Genomic DNA, 19,679 nt, shown 5'->3' on the forward strand with positions numbered 1-19,679 from the left:
TTTTGTTTTCCTCTTAAAGACATTTTTTGACCATAACAACAAGAAATTTAAAACGAGATGTACATTAAACCCAAAGGCCAAATAATTCCATAACAATACGAATTCTTGAAAATAAAAGGAACAAGCCTGTATTTTAATCATAAAATGAGAGGACATTTTAACCTACATGTACGTTTAACTGAATCCCAAGTACTAAACTGAACTTAAATTCCTCCGATCCGGCGTAATTATATTTTGGGAATTTTTGCATTTCATTTTATGTTTTGGCTGGAGAGGATCTATTTTCTGAAGATCACACCTTCTGCCAGTCAAAATTAAGAATGGTTTCTCGCAGAACTACTATTTAGTTTTTTTGTTGGTATTGATAATCACTCCACAACCTAATACTTCAGTTAGGCTGTGTCGAGTGTGGTAATGTATACATTGTACTTACCTTTCTATCCATTATAACATATTCATCTTCTGAAAGTACTCTACGAGCAACAGCTAGAGTCCTGAGTCCTTTCTAGTAAAAACAACGAAATAACCCAACCTAGATCAGATTATTGAAAAGCATAACTGTCAAGGTATGCCTTCGTTAAGGAAAAGAGCCAAAACAGTTTGTTAGATCAGTGATTTCACTACCTGTTGGATATGGCTGATTTATAAATGTGAAGTCCAGTTCTGTCTTTAACTATACTAGAGTTTAACACCGTTCTTTCAAGAAGCAAATCACAAACACCCATCGAGTGGTTTTGTTTTAAGTCTGGTTTGTACAAGATCATTACGATCGCCTTTCCTAGTTTTGCCGGTTGGTTTAGTAAGGACAAACAAGTCTACATACCACTGCATACTCATTGACATGATCAAGAGTAATATCTCTTGGACCAGAGGCCAGTTGATCCAACACAGCTGTCTCTGCTCCTTTCACTAACATCACATATTCATCTGCGACACAAATCACTTGTCAGTTAAAATATACACATGTTTTGGCATAGAACTCTCCATTCTCTGTTTTGTCTAAACAAACTGTTGTTGTTGATGATGCAGTCGAAATCTCTAAATCTCTTAATACACACATCTTACAACTGTTGGTGTTGTTGCTCTTGTTGTTGTTGTTGTCGTCTCTGTCGACACTATAACTCTGACTATGTACTGAAGTCTCACATACCTTTCGGTGACTTAACAATCACACTCATCCTCTTTCTGGTTGAATCAAATTCAAGAACATGGAGAAGAGTGTACCTAAAATACATCACACTTCATTAATTTCATGTTTTTAAAGAGACAATTGCAACACATCTAATTTTGTCTAATAATACAATAAGTTTCACAAACCTCTCAACTAAACCATCAACTCGGACTTCAATATCATCACCAACTTTTCCCTGGTATGTGACACCAAATCTGTTGACAGTGGAACGAAACATCAATGAATTAAGGTGGCCGAACACAGTTTTCGCGCGCGCACAAGGATTGCAAAAAACAAACGTGCTGTCAATAGAGCGATCGTTTTATTTACTCAACACCCGCACTATCTGTGCTATTTTTCTCTATAATTGAACGCAGTGTATTGATGGCTTTAGTCTTTTATTACCAAGATATGTTAGAAAAGGTAACGATGAAAAGAACCTAGCGATTCTCAGCTTTTTCTTTGTTACCAAAAGAACCCAGTTAAATGCAGCGCATGCGTAGTAAGTCAAAAAGTTGCGATTGAATGAAAAATTGCACTCTCGGAAATACGCCTATTTCTCGAGAACCACTCATTAGAATTTCACGAAATTTGGCAGAAAAATACTCTAGGAAATAAATAACTGGAGTATTGAAAATAATTGAACTTTAACAAAAAAAAATTCTAGATATTCCAGTCAACGTTAAACAGGGATAATTAAAGATCTCTCTGTTAAATTATTAGCAAAATGGTGTTGACTTGTGAGAATCGTTACAAGCTTGTTGCATGCAGATTATAAAGAAAATCTAATGACTAGTTTTTCCACAAATAAACAAACCCGATTTTAAAGGCCTGTTTATATTTATTCATGTTGCCATGGCAACGGCACATACGTCAGCTTAACCATCAAAAAACCAAAGTTTGTGTTGTTGACTTGCTTGCTGCCATTTTTGGCGAGCGAAGGATCAAGGGTTTTAGAGAAAAAGGTGAATGAAACACAGGTATTAAAAACTGTGTTCAGCAACCTTAAATTTCTGCGTAAAGACAGCTAAGCTATGTACCACTTGGTATCCATTGAACTAATGACAGTGAGGGTGATGGTTAAATATCACGACCGGGTTAAGTAAGAGACATAACAGTACTAATAGTTCTGTGTAAACAATAAAATCATTAATGAGCATAGAGCGGTTTTGAATTGAGTGCTGTCAAAAGACAACCAAACGAATTGCCGACCAAATAGACTACTCAGCCAATCTCAAACCGTAGTCAAACCAAAACCAAAACCAAAGTAACTACCTGATTACTTTCAACACTCAATTGAAAACCGCTCTATAGCATTCGGCATATTATCTAGTAGTTCAACAACTTACCTAACGGCTGCCTCCACAAGAGCTTTCTCGTCTGGAGACGACGCCTAAACCAGATCATAGAGATTGTTTATTACTTAGCTCTTATTGACCGAGCAGGAGGTCTGCATGGCAGAATCTTAACCGGGGTTGTGAGTACAGACCGAACGCAGTGAGGTCTGAACACACGACCGAGGTGAAGATTCTCCCATACAGACCGACTAGGCTTGGTTAATAAGATGTTTATTACATGACAAACAAGAAAAACCTAATTCGTTCAATGTAACTGGTTTGTACCAGCTGACATTTTGCTTGTGAACGGCGATGAACGGAACTTAAATCTGTCAAAGTTTGCTTGTGTTCTTTAAGTTTTTTCTCATCAGGCTTTTTGGCACTCTTATTAATAAATATTTTTTATTTTTAGTTTGCACCAATTACACCGCAAAATGTAACCGGTCTAGATGCCGGTCTAGATGGGAAAATCTAGACCACGGTCTAAATCGTTTTCAGCCAATCAAATAAGTGAATTTGGTAGTTCACACTTCTTGTGAGACACAGCCATATAATAAAAGATTAATCTTGTGAATGTAAGTGGTTTAAACTACAAGAACCCCTGACCATGAAGAACAAGAAAAATACCATACCAAATAAAACTTCATGGAAAAATAAGCTTTTTACGATAACTGCAGAAATTCTCGCGCGCTAATTTTCATTGTCAATAAGCGGACAGACACATGAATTTATAATTTATGCTACGCGTCAACGAGCGAGAGCCGACAATTTGACAATTTGTTATCGTAAGAAACAAATTGACATCGGTTTTTCATGTGTCTGTTCTGTTATCGACAATGGATTTCGTCATAACATTTTCAAAGCAGTCTACAGCTCCACTTGGCTATCGCCTCATGGATCCACAGCCACTTTGACAATGTTATGACGAAATTCATGACCAATAACAGGACGGACGCGTGAAAATCTGACGTCAATTTGTTAAATTACATGCAGCCAGAATATTGTATTTACTACAAGGAAGGCTAGGTTACCTGATAGTGATAATCATAGATAGAATTGTGACCAGTCTCTTTTGAAGCTTGCACAGTGTGGCACAGAGAAAGCGTCAAGAAAAACTGCATGACCTCTGACTGAAAGAAAACCACCAGCGTAAAACATTTAAGAATTTTCAAAACATGTTAGCTTTCGTTAGACTATGAACAGCCCCTCTAAAGCCAACGCAAATTGTAAGTAGCTCCCACTCATTTTCCCGCGTTTTTGTGTCAGCTACAATAACATGTACTTGCTCTGCGTTTTGATTGGTTCACGCACTATCTGTGTTCTTTGACTGACAAGACACTACTTTTACGAAAACTCAATTGAAAACTGCTCTACATCCTCAAAAACGAACGAAATGAAGCAAAACCGAAACAAATCGTAAGAGGCGACACTTGTTTACCCATCTTTTGCATCAGTTACATGTTTTGAATGGTTCATTGATTGTCTGTGGCCTTTGTGACTGACCAGAGTGACTACTTTGGTAATAGTTTTAAGACAATTATCATTTAAAAATTACTCCAAAGAAATCTAAACACTGTCAGTGATAACTAATTCAGTCTGTAACACTGGGTTCTACAGAATGTAGCTGTCTTGTTGTATTAATATGCAAATAACTGTCAGGTTAAGGACGTAAGATATTAGTATCAACTTACATTTACAGTGTGAATAGAAACACAGGGACCATCAGTCTGATCTGCCACAAACAATTGACTGTTCAACTCCTAAAACAAAATAAATAATGCACAAAAGTTACCATGAACTACAAATGCTCAAAAGCGTCATTCTAAAGACTGAGCAGTATGTCTCCACCAAAACACCAAACCTAAACCAACAATGGTATGTGAGTGATTTCTATAACAGAAAGTCATCCCCACCTTAATTTGCATTGTCAAACATCTTAGTGGGCCTCTCGGCAAATAGACCAGTTCAAAACTTGTGATGGTAGATCTTAACTCAATGCATCTTTTTTTAATATTCGTTGATTATAGACATAATTATGAATGACAACAGCCAAAATACCCGGTAAAAGTAATTGATTTTTTCATTGATCGTCAGTTGGCCAGCTGTCAGCTGACTGGTGGCCATTTGTCGGCCAACCATTGGCCGATAAATGGCCGACAGTCGGCAGCCAGTTTTCATTCAGTTTTCGTTATGTTTTGGACTCAGACTAAAGAGCTGCAGTCGGCCAACAGTCAGTGAACTGTTGGCAATCGTTAGTTGGGATTTGAACTTTAGAGTACCCATGTCAATGAACGTAGGGTAAAAAAGAAAACAAATCAGGGGACAAATCAAATTTTAACTCACCACATATTTCAAGCCGTTTATGGAACATTCCCTGAACTGCATGTCATTTTCTGTCAGTGTCCCTGTCTTGTCTGTGAACACATACTCAATCTAATAAAATGTAACGTAGAACATTGCAATGTTTCAATTTTGCCTATCAATTACACATTAAGAACTACCTTTATTTTCTTTCAATGGATTGCAAACAAAATTCTTTTGAAAGGAGAAAAAATCTGTTTATGTTTATGAGGTAAGTTTCCAAGCATACAGTGGAGTCATAGCAATGTTAGGGTAATTTAATTCATGCCACGATTTAAGAGTCCTAAAACAGTGACTGATCTAACTCATGACAAACATTTTAATATCATTAACTGCATTCGCAACCAACTTCCCTCTATATAAGGTGCACTGACCATCTAAGCAGTCTTTATTGTATTGTGGCATAAAAATTAACAATTAATTTTCTTTTTTCCTATACTGCTTGTTAACTGAAAAGATCACCAACTACATTATGCTAACGCCTCATAACCAATAAACTGCTAGTTCTTTCTTTCTAATCACCATGAACAAGAAAGAGTCTTCTTCTTAACAACTTAACACTTGGCACTACATAAGATTCCGCAGCATCTACCTGTCCCAATTCTTCATTGAGATCCGATGTATTGGCAATGGCACGCTCATCCGTTTCCTAAAGAAAGAAAAAGAAGCCCTTGAAATGTATTTACATTACAGATATACAGTCTGGAATGCTAAGAAACAGGACGAACATGAAATTCATTTCAAAATATTTCTCAGCAAGCTCTCCATGAACTTGAAGTCTTAACAGCAGTACAGTAAAAACCCGCATGTAAGAACCTAGTGGTTTAAGAACCTGCTGGCAGAAATTTGCCATTTTAATACCCAAAAATATAAGAACCTGTTTAGCCAAGCAAAATCAAGCAGGTTCTTATATGTATGTGGGTTACAGTTAAATTATGAGAAACATTTTAGACTAGCGGTGTGACTTTGAGATTGCAAATTTACATTACAAGAAAAAATTCATAATAAAGTTATGTATATTCAAGGACCACACGGTTTGAAACCAAATTTTATTTATTTTTCTGGTAATCCACCCAGATATCTCCTTCAAAGAAATTAAGAACCTACTTAAAAAGCTGCTTAGCCTAAATTGCCAATAACTACTCCAAAATACAAAAACCTAATTTGTCAGACTTCCTACATGCAGGTTTTCACTGTACTGCTCAAAGTCTAGATTAAACTGAAGAAGCAGGCTTGCTTATTCTCAGACAAATAACATGTTGTGGCCAGTATCTCTATAGCATGATACAGCCGCAACAAAAAACAACTCAAAAGAAAATTTTCCATTTCAAGACTGATAAAATACATGCAAAAATGACTGCATGCTGATTGGCTGAGAGCATGTCAATTAACCCAAACAGTGCACAAAGTTGAAATTGAGTGCAGAAAATTGAAATTAAATTGTGTGTACAAGTCATGTATATTAAATAAGTTACATGATCAAGTGACTTTTTTTGTGTGTATTTATTTGGAATAAACAAGCACTCATAAATTTCTTTGTAATCTTTAAAAATTAGCAAGTCCAAATTGCAATGGAAATCATTTGATTAGATATCGAATGGCATGACCACTTATTTTGACTTCATCTAAAGTGTTTTAGGGCCTGTTCTTACCTCCATGTACATTTTTACGTCCCAAGCAAAAAATAAAGCACCAATGAATTTTTGAAGCTCTAAACAGAAACAAAATCGGAAAGTTTAAAAATTGACCCAAATTCCATTCTTCTGGAAACTACTAATGTCACTGACACCATCCTTGGCTGAGTGAACGTGATCAAAAGAAATATCTATGCTACTTGTAACATCACCCAAATTTGTAATTATCCAATTGGGGCAGAAGGACACAAGATTTAACTATCAGGATTCGTAGTAGTGTGTAGGCTACAAGCACATGAATTTCACAAGATTAAGGGCAAAGCATAGGAGTGTAAAACTTATGGAATGAAGTAAAATTTGACTTTAAGATAGAGCAAGATCTACAGCACAGATTACATTATGACTTTAATGTACTATAGAGCGCTATTACAAGCTTAAGTCATAACTTGATCAATACAAAATGTATGGAAATGGTTACATTTTGAATAGATCAGGTTATGACTTAAGTCCAGCATGCAATGCTGTAAGTTGAAAATCAAATATAAGGTCCTACATAAACAATGTTCAGTTCATATTTAGTTATGACTAACATGGGATTTTAATTTAGGAAGCTAATTGTTCTGTGACAGGATCATGGGTTTTGCCGTGTGGGTAATTTTAAATAGTTTAACAGGAAACTGGTAATTTCTACTTACCTACTGTAACATACAATGATATAGGAATGACATAATTGAAAAGAATTAGGAACACAAGAAATGTGTCGAGCACACCATTAGAACCTGTGAACTAAACAACAACAACAAAATTAAAGTACTGCAGTAGCTTCTTTTAACCTGACCCAATGCTAAGTTCCCTCTGTGAGATATGTCTGTGGGGGTTCACAACACTGCCATGTCTTGGATATGTTTTGTTCATTGCAACAACAGTACCATTATTACCTGCTGTCAAATTTCTTATAAATCAGGGGGCAGTATGGCATCATGAATCAGAGTAAATATATTTTTTTCAAAAAACCAGAGTTGCTTCATACCTAAAGGGATAACATTACCATCATAATAGTATCATGATGGTTAAGTTCTGTATTTCTGAACTTAGTCATTACATGGGAAGTGGAGGTAATGTACTACGACCTGATATGGCTGACAAAGTCAATTGGCCAATTTTTTTTTTTTTTACCTTTTTGATATGTTTTGATGGCATATCAGGATTAGAATCAGCTTTATAATTTCATTTTCAAGTGGCCATGAACCTGTTACAACTGGCTGCCAGATGTTTATAAACTGTCTCATTAACAACAACTTATTGTACATGAGCAAAATTCATTAACTTATTGCAACAGAGATGAACCTACTGTGACTTTTGGTTTTTCCAAATAAACATAGGAAGGAGTCCCTGATCTTGAGTTTTGTTTCCAGAACATCAGACCTGCACACAGTGCTCCTTGACACAGTAACACCACCAAAAACACTATCAAAAACACATTCATTGTCCTGCAACAAACGTTGAAACCCTGTTAACTGCTATAAGCATTTTACCACATAACTACAAACACCAAACAAGACAGAAAAATACCATGTACATGGCATAATTTGCAGAAACAGTGGAAACTGGCTGCCAAATGTAGTTTTCACTGGGCAAGTAATACTTTTTAACAGATCTAATTATGGTAAAAAAAAAAAGGTATACCAGATGTAATAATCATAAGTATTACCACAGTTCACAGAATAAAAACATTATTTATTATTTATACTTCTCAACAGTTGAAAACTTGTGAGCTCCTTGTTGTTGATTCAAAGCCATCTTAAAAGGAATTAAAAAACCTCATTCAACAGTAATAACGAAACAAGGCAAAGAAAGTGGTTCTTAATAAACCACAAAGGAAAAAGTAAGCTTTGTAGTGGTTGTGACAACCCCAACTTGCAGATGTAGATGAGACTACTAAGGGATAGGTATTGTACCAGATTAATTTACAATGTATTGTCTCTAACCTTGGTTTCTCTGCCAGTGTAAACAGCAACACCTAGAATAAACCACAGAAGATCATATTACCATTTTCAAGTTAAAAAATATTTGTGCGAAAAGTAAACTAATTTATACCAATGGTAGAGGTGCGAAATTGAATAAATTAAGATTAAGATAGCTGTACTTTGTTCTATGTTCTTTGTTCTATCGAGGAAAAGCTCCAAAACGAGAACAAGTTGCCAGACTTCTACAGACGCTACGTGGATGATACACTAGCCACAATGAAAGACATACCAACTGCAGAAGCCTTTCTGAAGACTTTGAACAACTGTCATCCATCCATATCCTTCACCATGGAGATCGCATCTAACGGTAAGCTACCATTTGTCGGCATTGAAATATGCAAGAAGGGCTGCAAGCTGGTAACAAGTGTTTACCATAAACCCACAAACACTGGTCTCCTCTTACACCACCAAAGTCATGTCGACAACCGCTATAAAAGATCTTTAGTTAAAACCATGTTAAACCGTGCTTACCGCTTGTCCTCAACATGGGAACTATTCTCAACAGAATGCGAACGCCTTAAACTGATCTTTTCTAACCTCAAGTACTCAGATTCTCTTGTGAACTCCACCATCACCCGTTTCGTTAATTCAGTGATGTCACCAGACACAAGATCGACGCCTCCAACAGAGAATATCTACCGCATTGTCCTGCCTTTTAAAGACCAGAAATCAGCGGACATAGTAAAGAAACATCTCTCGGACTTGAGTAATAAACTTGATCACAAACTACAGCCGGTGTTCAGAAGCCGTAAAATTGGCGATGATCTCAAAGTACAAGAGCCAAAACCACCTTTGATCAATCAACAGTGCGTTGTTTATAACTATATATGTGATCTGTGTGATGCAGAATACGTCGGTTACACTAGCCGTCATCTTTACAAGCGCATTGAGGAACACCGATTTACCGCCATCGGAAAACACCTTCAAAATGAACACCGAGTTGATACAGTTGGTGACCTGACTAACAACTTTAAGATCCTAAAGAAATGTCAGGGAAAGTTCGATTGCTTGATCCACGAAATGTTGTGGATTCGCAAGAAGAAACCGAGCCTTAACACACAGTCAGACTCCATTCGTGCAAAAGTATTTGTTTAGGCTTTGAACAGACACTGAACTCATTACCAGTGTTTGACACCTCATTGGAATGAACATGAACATTGAACAGCTATCTTAATCTTAATTTATTCAATTTCGCACCTCTACCATTGGTATAAATTAGTTTACTTTTCGCACAAATATTTTTTAACTTGAAAATGGTGCCAGGATGACACCGAAACGTCGTTGCTCAGTTTTTTCGCTAATCTTTATTGTTAACTGTATTTCCAAATTTAATCTTATAAGAAGATCATATTAACCTGCAATATTAAGTATGGTGCCTACTTTTGCTAGTGCACACACATTCTGTGCATCACACAAGGCATGGTTTACGCGTCACACGAGCGATAGGGTGAACAGTGATGCAATCAACTATGCTACCTAGTACACAACTAAAATGAAAGCAAAATTTTACTACTGTGACCAAACCAAGTTTAATGAACCTGTGCTTGAACCAGGAACACCAGAATAGTAGCATATCGCTAAGCACTAACTGTTAGCCTCTTCCAGCTGAAAAACTAGCTGTTGTCTGCTGAAAAAAATTATACTGACATCCAACTGCAAACATGCACCTGCAGATGGCGTAGTGTGCGCATAAAACAAGTGCGAGATACCACAGGCAGCCCAAGCTCACAATGCGTGAAGTTATTATTGTTTTTTTTTACTTTTATGCGAACGTTCAGCGCATGAAACATGACATATTTACCACCGACATCTACTATTACATAACGACAGAGTTTGGTTATGCGAAACGTGACCTTCGCATTGTAGCATATGGTGGTGTTGTGTTACAACAGTTTGAATTTGTAAAGGTTTGTATGGGGGAAAATGGTAATCGACATTATATCTGAAATTTTGATATTTTTGCAATAAAAAGCTTACTTCAATGCCTTGTTGTCTGTTCTATTGTCATCTAGCTTCTCAGCTCGATCCGAAGCCTTTTAAGCAAGTTATCGCTTTTTGGTTTTCCTCTGTTAAGAGAGAGTAAAGGCTACACACTTGATTCTAGACAGACCCCCGCTTGAAGCAAAAAAAAAAAACCACTGAAATCCTGCCAGCTGCCCCAATTCCTACGCTGAATCATAGTGCAGGGTTAAGCGCTCCCTTTCAGTTAAATTCCAAGCCAAATTCATCTCCACAGCGCACGCTACAAAGCTCTGCATTGAAGAAAGCTAGCCACCCGGGTTGAACGATCATGCTGCTGGGACCAGCCATAGACACATTCGAAGCCCAAGTGGAATGCCGGGCTAACAAATTGATCCTGACCAGGGGAAGGGAGTGCACAGTTCTCAGCAAGCCATGTATTTTACTCTGGTCATTATGTAATAGTAGATGTCGGCAGTAAATATGTCACATTTCACACGCTGAACGTTCACATAAACATAAGAAAAAAATGCTAATTAAGACAATTTACACCTTTTCACGTTCTTTTGTTACTATTTGTCTTAATTAGCATTTTTGTCTACTTATTATTCAACTTGCTTTGTAATCATTCAACTGAACATGACAGAAGTTCTGTCGAAACATGTCTTGCAAACTTAAAAAATTGGTCGTTTTCCTTAAAAACAATTATTGGATTCAGCTTTTGTGATAACCCCTACCTCAACCTTGATTATTCTGGATATCACAAAAACTGAATCCAATAATAATATTGTTGTTTAAAAATGCATGGTTACCCCTACATTTTATGTTATGAAATGGAAGTGGCAAGCCTGTTCAACACGTGATTAGTTTCTGGTTGTGAGCAAAAGGTGTTTAGTCTGTATTTTAGCTGAACCCGAGGAAGGCTGTCAGAGACGCTAAAAGCGCTCTTGCAATGATTTTGTTATTAGAAACATGTCAAAAATGGTTTTTATGTTGCCATTTACCATGCAGTTTTAAGATCGTAATAATTGTGTTTACTTTTCTGTATGTAAAGGCGAATTCTAAGGAAATCTGTGAAGAAATACCTTTTCTTCTTTTTTCAGAAAATGCTGATGTCAGCATTTTTGTTGAGATTCAAGGCTAATAACTATTATCTTGTAAAAATGTGAGGCTATACCCCCAGTTTTCTTTGTGGATTCCAACAGCCCTTGCAAAGATCTACTTTTTCCATGTGTTCCTAACCTGGCATAAAAACCTTTGTATTTAGTAGGCACTGTCCTTAAATACAAGATAGATTGATTGCTTCACCAAGACATCCAATGGCATATGTGCAAACTACTGAGATATAACATACTAATACCCTACTGGATGCTATGTACAATATATACTAAATAAGCATAGGGCTCACACCTCTTAAATAACATTCTAGAACAACCTACATGAACAGTAACTGCCCTGACACTACATTGAAGTACAGCTGTAAGCAGGGAGCATTCACTATTTGTTTGAATTACAAACCTAGAAATGTGAATCATATGTATTCAGTATGCTAATTTTATTTAGCACACATATTAGGGAGCTCAAGCAATGACGATGGTGACACCAGTACTGAGAAAAAAAGGATTTATATTTTATCTTTGAACTTTGCAGTCTGTAACTCGACTCAAACTAAAAATGTAACTCCAACAATCAATTCCAGAAGAAAATATGAAAAAATAGCCATTGTGGGTCATGGTCTTCAAAACAAGCTGGTCTTGGTCATTTCACTAGTACTGAGGAAAAAGGGATTTATATTTCACCTTTGAAGTTTGCACTTTATCTAGGTCTGTTCAGTTCACTGAGTGGTCTGTAACCCAAGTTAAACTAAAGATGTAACCCCAGCGATCAATTCCAGAAGAAAATACCAAAAAAAAGCCATTGTGGGTGGCTGGTGTTCTTCAAAACAAACAGAACTTAGTCATTTCATGTTGTTGTTTTGCAGGGGACAGTTATGAAATGTACAAAGATTTATAGCGCACATCTATGCACAGCCATTGTTCTGCTCGTTAAACCTTATTCTCATTGCCGTTGCTGTCATGGTTTGCTCGAGCTCCCTATTATTTATAAATTGAATTACAACAAGTGTTTATTTACCAAAAGTGTATGTTGAATTTTTTAGCCGTGCTCCTCTCAAAAGCAGATTTTGTGGACCTAAAGCCCTACAGAAAAGGACAAATATATGTATCTGAAAAATTTTAAAAACACCACAACACTTTAAATTTTGAAGATAATAATTCATAACAGAACTAAATATGACATGTGGACATAAAATGAACTAAATAGTATTTATTTATTCTAACTTTTAAATTTGATGGACAAGTTGCCATTGAATGCGACAGTGGACAGCTGGCTTTAAAAACATTGATTAAGCAACATTTGACATGCAACTGGAATCTGATTATGCTACTGTGTTCAAGGTACTGATGTGAGTGGCCTACAAATCTGTAATAATTCTGTGGGTCTTCAAGAAATTCAGAATAGAATAAATTTCAGTTCAAGAAATTCCATTTCTGCATTTAAGTTTCAAGTTATTGTGCACGGTCTGAAGCTTATGATGTTCAGTTGAGAGTTTCCAAATCATTTTGAAATTCAGTTTTAGCTAAATTGTAAAATTAACAAATTGACATCAGTTTTTCATGTGTCTGTCCTGTTATTGATCACGAATTTTAGTCATGACATTGTCAAAGTAGCTGTGGATCCATGAGGTGATAGCCGAGTGGATCTGCAGACTACTGTACTTTCATAATGTTGTGACCAAATTAATTGTCAATAACAGGATAGACACATGAAAAGCAGCCTGACGTCAATTTGCTTTTTATGATAACAAATTGTCACATTGTCTGCTCTCACTCATTAACACATCGCATAAATTATAAATTCATGTGTCTGTCTGCTTATTGACAGTGAAAATTAGCCAATGAGCGCACAAGAATTTCCACAGTTAACGTAATAAAACAAACTGATGCCAGCCAACTGATATATTGTCTTCGTTACTGATGATAAATTCCATCATAACATTGTTATTGCCAATTTGTTAATTACCCTTATAAGAACACTATTTAATTAAAAGTAAGTGTGTAGAATGCAGATGTATGACTTACTTAACAACAGGCTCTCCTCCTCCTCTAGGAGTTATGATCATTCTACCTGAGAAACTGAATTTTAAAGAACAATGTTTAGACCTAACAGAATGTGCCATTGGATAATCAGCTGCTTTCTTCTCGCCCTCGCTCATCTGTTTACAATAAACCTATTTATTTACCTCACCCTGATATTTGTTGTTTCACAGTGCTTCAAAGTTGTTTGACATCAGAAAAAGAAGAATGCCAAAGTTTGTTGTTTATGACACGGTAATATTCACAGCTGGAGAAAATTCAAGGACTTTTCAACACATTTTTAAGAAATCTCAAGGAGTTTTCAAGGATAGAGGGATTTTAGCTACAAACAGACTATGCAAACCCTGCCTTTAATGACACTAATTTTTTTAAAATTATTTTTGTCTTGATGTATGTATTTTGTACGTAAAATTATGAAACAATAAGTTTGTGCCATGAAAAATGCTTTGGTTTGTACTCAGGATAGGCTTTCACAAGTCTGCTAGTGCATGTGTTAGAGAAAATATGCAGACCATTTCCTTCACATTAAGGGTGCCTTAAATATGGGCAAGTGATGCTCACTTCTCCCTGAGCAGTATTGTATATGGAATAAGCAGTCACCTGTAGAGATCTTCCTGGGGATGCTGACACTCCACACATGCAGTCAAATGTGAGAGCTGTTCAGCGGATTGTAAGTCTGCCGTATCAGACAGCGCATTACGCACCTACAAAACAACAAATGATCAGTAGACAATAATTTATAATGGACTATTCACCGACGCTTTTCTGATTTTTCGATTCGAACAAAAAATAAGCATCACTGTTCGGTTTGTCATGCCAAATTTAGTAAATAGGCAGAGTTACATAAGAATTCATTTAATTTGAAGTCCCATATTTTTTATGAGTTTGCAACAGATCCATATCTTTATTTTGCATATTTACTAAATTTGGCACGATAAATTGATCTATGTTTTTGTTTATTTTAAAAATAAGAAAAATTGTTGATATTGCATGACACAGAAAGGTTTCATTCTGGGTCTCTTGGTGGGTGCACATTGGTCTAAATTGGCCAGTACATCAGACTTCAGATGAATCAACACTCCTGACCAGTCAGGATACCCATCCAACAAAGCCAAGCCCCTATTTTTCAACCATATCCTACTAGCCAAACTAGTTTGACAAATTCATTAAAAAACTGTATCTAAACATTTGAAACAGAGGTAAATTCTGGAATGAGAAGTGTCCTTGTATACAGTGAAGGTCTAGCTCACTCTGACCACTCTGGTCAGTACCAGAACACACAGACGCTACAACTACAAAATTTAGCTAATTAAAGGAGAACATGGAAAATAGTAATTTGTTGAGATGTTATTAATACAGTGTACCTTTAAGTTTGTTTCACCATCCAAATTAGCAGTTGTAATGTAACATGTTCCTTCTGCATCATCACAGGACATCACAACAAGATCACAAGGAATCTCTTCATCATCTAATACCTGAACAATATCCCCAACCTACATGTGCACACAAGCATTTAATTATGTACAAATATTAAGCTACAACAGAATATCACCAGTTAGGTTGTTTACAAAGACGATGTTGTATAGCAGCTTAAAATTATTGTCAAGGGTGTGCGGCTCATAATTTCCTTACAACTGATTTTCTTGAGGATATTTAAAATTTGAGAAGTGTTGCAAAAACTGTTTATGTACTACTAACAGTAGGAACCCTGCCTTACAGCTACCCCATTAATATCGCCACCTCATTATTATCATGGCCACTTTATTCTGGCCCAACAAAAGCTCAGTCAGTCATTGGGCCTGTTGATTTACGGCCACATTTTTGTGGCCCTTTGGTGATGGAATTAACATGGTTCCACTGCATATATCTCACCTTGACATTCTTGGATGGAATATCCCGCACTGTTCCCTCCCTGATCACATTGGTTGGCCTGTTATTGACCTCTCTATCTGCCTTATGACGAAGCCAGTCTTCATAACCCTTTTATAAAAATGTAATTCTTAAATTACAGCCATGTATGACAGAATTAGAGGAGCTCAGTCATGGTATTTTGAGTTATTTTGGCCACACTCAAAACCACATTTAAATTGAGGAAAACCTGAAAATATTAGTTTACTAAGACAGAAAAACACCAATGAAAGAGATAATAATAAAACCATAGAAAAACAAGGATGGCTAAGGATGAGAAAGATTAACATGGATTCCAAAGGACAAACTTGAAATATTTAGACTAAACTTTTCAAGATGCACATACTGTGATGTAGCTCCTTTAAGCTCTGAAAATCAAATGGTTGCACAATAATTATTGTAGAAAGCTGAGATAATACAAACCTGTTTAATGGCTGTGACTGTTATTACAAAAACTAGAGGAAGAATGCTTGTCACTGGACTAACAGGGCTGTCAATTAACAACTACAGAGAAGAAAGTACATGTTTATTAAAAAAAAAAGTCCTTGCTCGTGCACATAATTATACTACCTAACAGAATACAGTGTAGGTGAATCTATTTCTCACAAATACATGTACTGTCTCCCATGTATCAAGATTTAATTTATGCCACATTTTCACAAGAAAGGTTTACTATGTGGTTTGGAGACTTAAAACCACATAAATTAGTGAGAGAAGCTGTACAAAGAACGGAATAACTAAAGCAAGCAGTAGACAAGTTATGGTTTATACAAGAAATTGAGCTTTCAACAAAAGCCAGAGTTGCAAGCTAAGGCTGTTCATTTTTAACAGGAACCTTGAGTTCGTCAGTATTATTTTGTTAAGAGTTTATTACTTCCTTCACAGGAACTTTCAAGGATCATCTTGCAGATTCTCTAACTCTGTACTAACAAAGGATTTTGCATACATGTATGCATGGTACATGTATGTCTTCATGTAGAGATTTCATAACAAAAGAACAACTACAGTTGAACCTCCCGTAAGCAACCACCCAAAACTTCAAGCCTAGGTGGACACTTACAGGAGGTAATTGGTTAGGAGAGCTAAGACCATATTGGATCAAAATTTTGTGTCATCAGCATATGGTAACTGCTGAGACTTGCACCAATGTCCATCCAAACCCATGTAATAACTTTAAGCAGCCACAAAAGTGTTTGTCAAGCTTTCCAAAGTTATTTATTCAGAATTCTAAGGTTTGCTTCTGATAAACTGCTTAATAACTAAAGGTAAACTGACCAAGTACTCAAGGTAGTTACAAATTGAATCTTTAATGTTGTCTAAATGTTAGGGGAAACTGAACGTAATGTTATGTACAACACCTTGTGATCCAATCTCCACTCTATTATCTGTCAGTGGACGCTTACAGGACGTTAAAAACAAAAGAAAGTTTTAGCTCTAAAAGTGGTTGTGGTCGCTTACGAGAGGTGATTCCTTATATGAGGTTCCAAATATAGTGATTTGACCTGGAAACTTTTGGTATTTTGAAAACTGGTCGCTGAGGAGAGGTGGTCGCAACTGGAGGTTCAACTGTAGTTCAGACAACAAAAGTCAAGAGAATGATTGTATCAGTTTCCATGTAAATGGCATGAAATCCAGTGTCTGAATATTCAGTATTGTCCAGAGAAGTTTATTTTTTCTTACCTGTATCACACCAATGCACAGGAAATAAAAGTTTGCAATTCTACGGAACTGTTCAAACAAATTCTTTGGCAGAAAATTCCATATTGTATACTGCAATAAATTAATAATGATAATAAAATCAAATACATGTATGCAAAGTTTGTCAATGAAACTATAAAATTGGCACAATATATAGTGCAGTAGAAGATATATTTTTCAATAAACTGTTCAGAAACATTCAGTACTGATTTGTACTGGATCAAATTTGCTGAAGTTGGTATAATTAATAACAGTTTAAATCTATTTGATCAAAGTAAAAATATGACAGAAACTAATACAATATTTTTTTTGTATGATAAAAGCTAGGGATAAAATACAATGTTTCAATCTCTCAGATTTTAAAAAGTGATGAACTTTTTACATACTGATATATGTAGATATGCACTAAGTGTTATAAAACGTAAGTGATAAAAACTCTAAAATACAAAAGGTGAAATAAAACAATAGGACTATGTTAAAAACTACAAACGATAAAATAAATATAGAATACTCTGCACTATAAAAATAACTTTGCACAGATGAAGTCAGACTGCTTGTTCACTTTTTGACCTTGAAAATGATCTCAGAGAAATTGAAACCTCACTTTTCATCACTAGTTTTCATCATGAGTTTCCAAGCAACTGCTTATTAGCATATTTTCTTTATCTAATGTACATGTAAGAACTTTTCACACTTGTCTGAATAAATGCTTGAGGGGCTGATTTACAACTCTAAACGGGCCTTCTGATAAGGTGCGATTAAAAAACCAAAATGAAGCAAAATTTTCGGGACAGATTATACGATAAGAAAGGGCTATGTGATAAATTTTAAAAATTGTGTGATTTTTTCCTGAGCTAATATTAAGCATATTTCACTAGGTTTACTAAAAAGAAAACCACTCTTGGGCTGCCCCAAAGACAAACTTAACATAAAGGAACAAAAATCAACCACCTATGCATAGATTGCAATAAAAAAGACAACTTCAAGGTGCTTGTCCACCACGGACTTCCGAAGATGATTGATCAGCCTGTCATCCATGTGGAAGGGACATATTCTTGCTCTATCTTTTGCATTTAACTTTGGCAGAAGGTGTGATTTCGTCTTTTCAGGCAAAAAAAACAGCACGCATTCTCCCTACAAACCTGTCCACAAGGGACATTTATTTTGAATTCTATGAAAGAAGCTACATTTTGCCATCAAAATAAACATCACTTGGATGATATGTTGTCAATATATACCGGTAATACTAATTGTGACCCTCCACGGGAAAACAGGGATAAAGGTGATAGCACGCTCACAACACGCTAACACAGCACACTTAGTGTGTCGTAAGACACGCTTTATGCGCATATTTAATTCGTAGCACAATGAAGGACACACAACGATTTGTTTCGAAGATGTTAACACGCTAAACCTTTTGTTTTTATTAGCGTGCTAACCATAACACGCTTAGTGTGTGAGTCAGCACGCTAGAACACGCTAGAACACGCTAGAACAAGCTAGAGCTAAAAGGGACACGGCAGAAAGTTTGCAATCTCGCTCTCCAAAAAGTTGGAATTTGATTATTTTACTCTAAAAGCTTCTAAATTTGCAACAATTAATAACGAGCGACAAAGAACGGGAGAAAAACTTGGCATCCGTGTTGGACAACGAACAAAAGATACTATTATTCTGGATAACCTCAAACACAAGTAGAACATTTTTAAACAAACTGATTACCTTCCTTCCTTTGGAAAGAAATACAGCCAAAGAAAAAGTTGCTGTCTCTGATTCTCATCGGTGCCGAAGAACAACAAATTGTCGCATTACTGTACACATACGGAGTTGGTGACACGTGTTGGGAAGCTAAATGATGCAACTAAAGTTAAGTTTTCCAATGTAAAGTGTAAGCTCTAAGAAACTAAACCTGTTGTAGTCATTTGGATAGCTTAGTTCGGTTCGCTCGAGAAGAACAATTTTACCACCGCTAGTGGGAAGATTTTGGTCACGTGCTAGGCAACGAGTTGGGAACGTCTCAAATTTCATTCGCGAACAAAATAACTTTACAGACACGGATACCTTTGGCTTTTTGTCGGTTCATAATTACTTTCATCCGTTTTGTAACGGTAACTTTTTTCGGTTAGTTCTGAATTCATAGATACTGGGGGGTCGCGATCAATTTCCCTTTTCGGCTGGATGGAAACGAAGCAGACTGCAAAACGGCATGAATTGACGTCCCGGAGTCCCAAAGTGCGTAAAAGCAAGTTGTATTGGTCCAAGCAAAGAAAGCAATTGTTTGCATTACACCAATAGGCAATTCTTTAAGATTGAAAACCACTGCTAGTCCCCTGAAGTCTAAGAAATGCCTTGAACTTTGAATGTTATGAAATTGAAGGTTGTAGGAGGTTTTTGAGGCTTTGTCAAAGGCAAATCATCTTGAAGCAATGTGT

General features: G+C 36.2%; 1 protein-coding gene across 4 annotated transcripts in view; it reads right to left on the bottom strand.

Moving 5' to 3' along the window:
• The window catches only part of LOC110059904 (phospholipid-transporting ATPase IF-like), a 46,886-nt gene that overhangs the window by 21,442 nt on the left and 5,765 nt on the right, over nt 1-19,679 (bottom strand). For all 4 annotated transcript variants that reach the window (XM_089293810.1, XM_020766628.2, XM_089293811.1 and 1 more), the window contains exons 3-23: nt 17,233-17,322; nt 15,976-16,056; nt 15,517-15,624; nt 15,009-15,137; nt 14,245-14,348; nt 13,630-13,683; nt 12,623-12,687; nt 8,492-8,523; nt 8,254-8,303; nt 7,855-7,993; nt 7,199-7,289; nt 6,522-6,580; nt 5,462-5,518; nt 4,852-4,941; nt 4,200-4,268; nt 3,540-3,638; nt 2,521-2,564; nt 1,318-1,386; nt 1,151-1,224; nt 824-927; nt 434-505 (exon numbers count right to left, since the gene is read on the bottom strand). In XM_089293810.1, coding sequence (XP_089149936.1) covers nt 434-505; nt 824-927; nt 1,151-1,224; nt 1,318-1,386; nt 2,521-2,564; nt 3,540-3,638; nt 4,200-4,268; nt 4,852-4,941; nt 5,462-5,518; nt 6,522-6,580; nt 7,199-7,289; nt 7,855-7,993; nt 8,254-8,303; nt 8,492-8,523; nt 12,623-12,687; nt 13,630-13,683; nt 14,245-14,348; nt 15,009-15,137; nt 15,517-15,624; nt 15,976-16,056; nt 17,233-17,322 — 1,680 coding nt within the window. The remainder of the gene's footprint in view (nt 1-433; nt 506-823; nt 928-1,150; nt 1,225-1,317; nt 1,387-2,520; nt 2,565-3,539; nt 3,639-4,199; nt 4,269-4,851; nt 4,942-5,461; nt 5,519-6,521; nt 6,581-7,198; nt 7,290-7,854; nt 7,994-8,253; nt 8,304-8,491; nt 8,524-12,622; nt 12,688-13,629; nt 13,684-14,244; nt 14,349-15,008; nt 15,138-15,516; nt 15,625-15,975; nt 16,057-17,232; nt 17,323-19,679) is intronic.

The sequence above is a fragment of the Orbicella faveolata genome, unplaced genomic scaffold (assembly GCF_042242905.1).
Source record: "Orbicella faveolata isolate gen_17 unplaced genomic scaffold, um_ofav_v1 contig_25, whole genome shotgun sequence".
NCBI lineage: Eukaryota > Metazoa > Cnidaria > Anthozoa > Scleractinia > Merulinidae > Orbicella > Orbicella faveolata.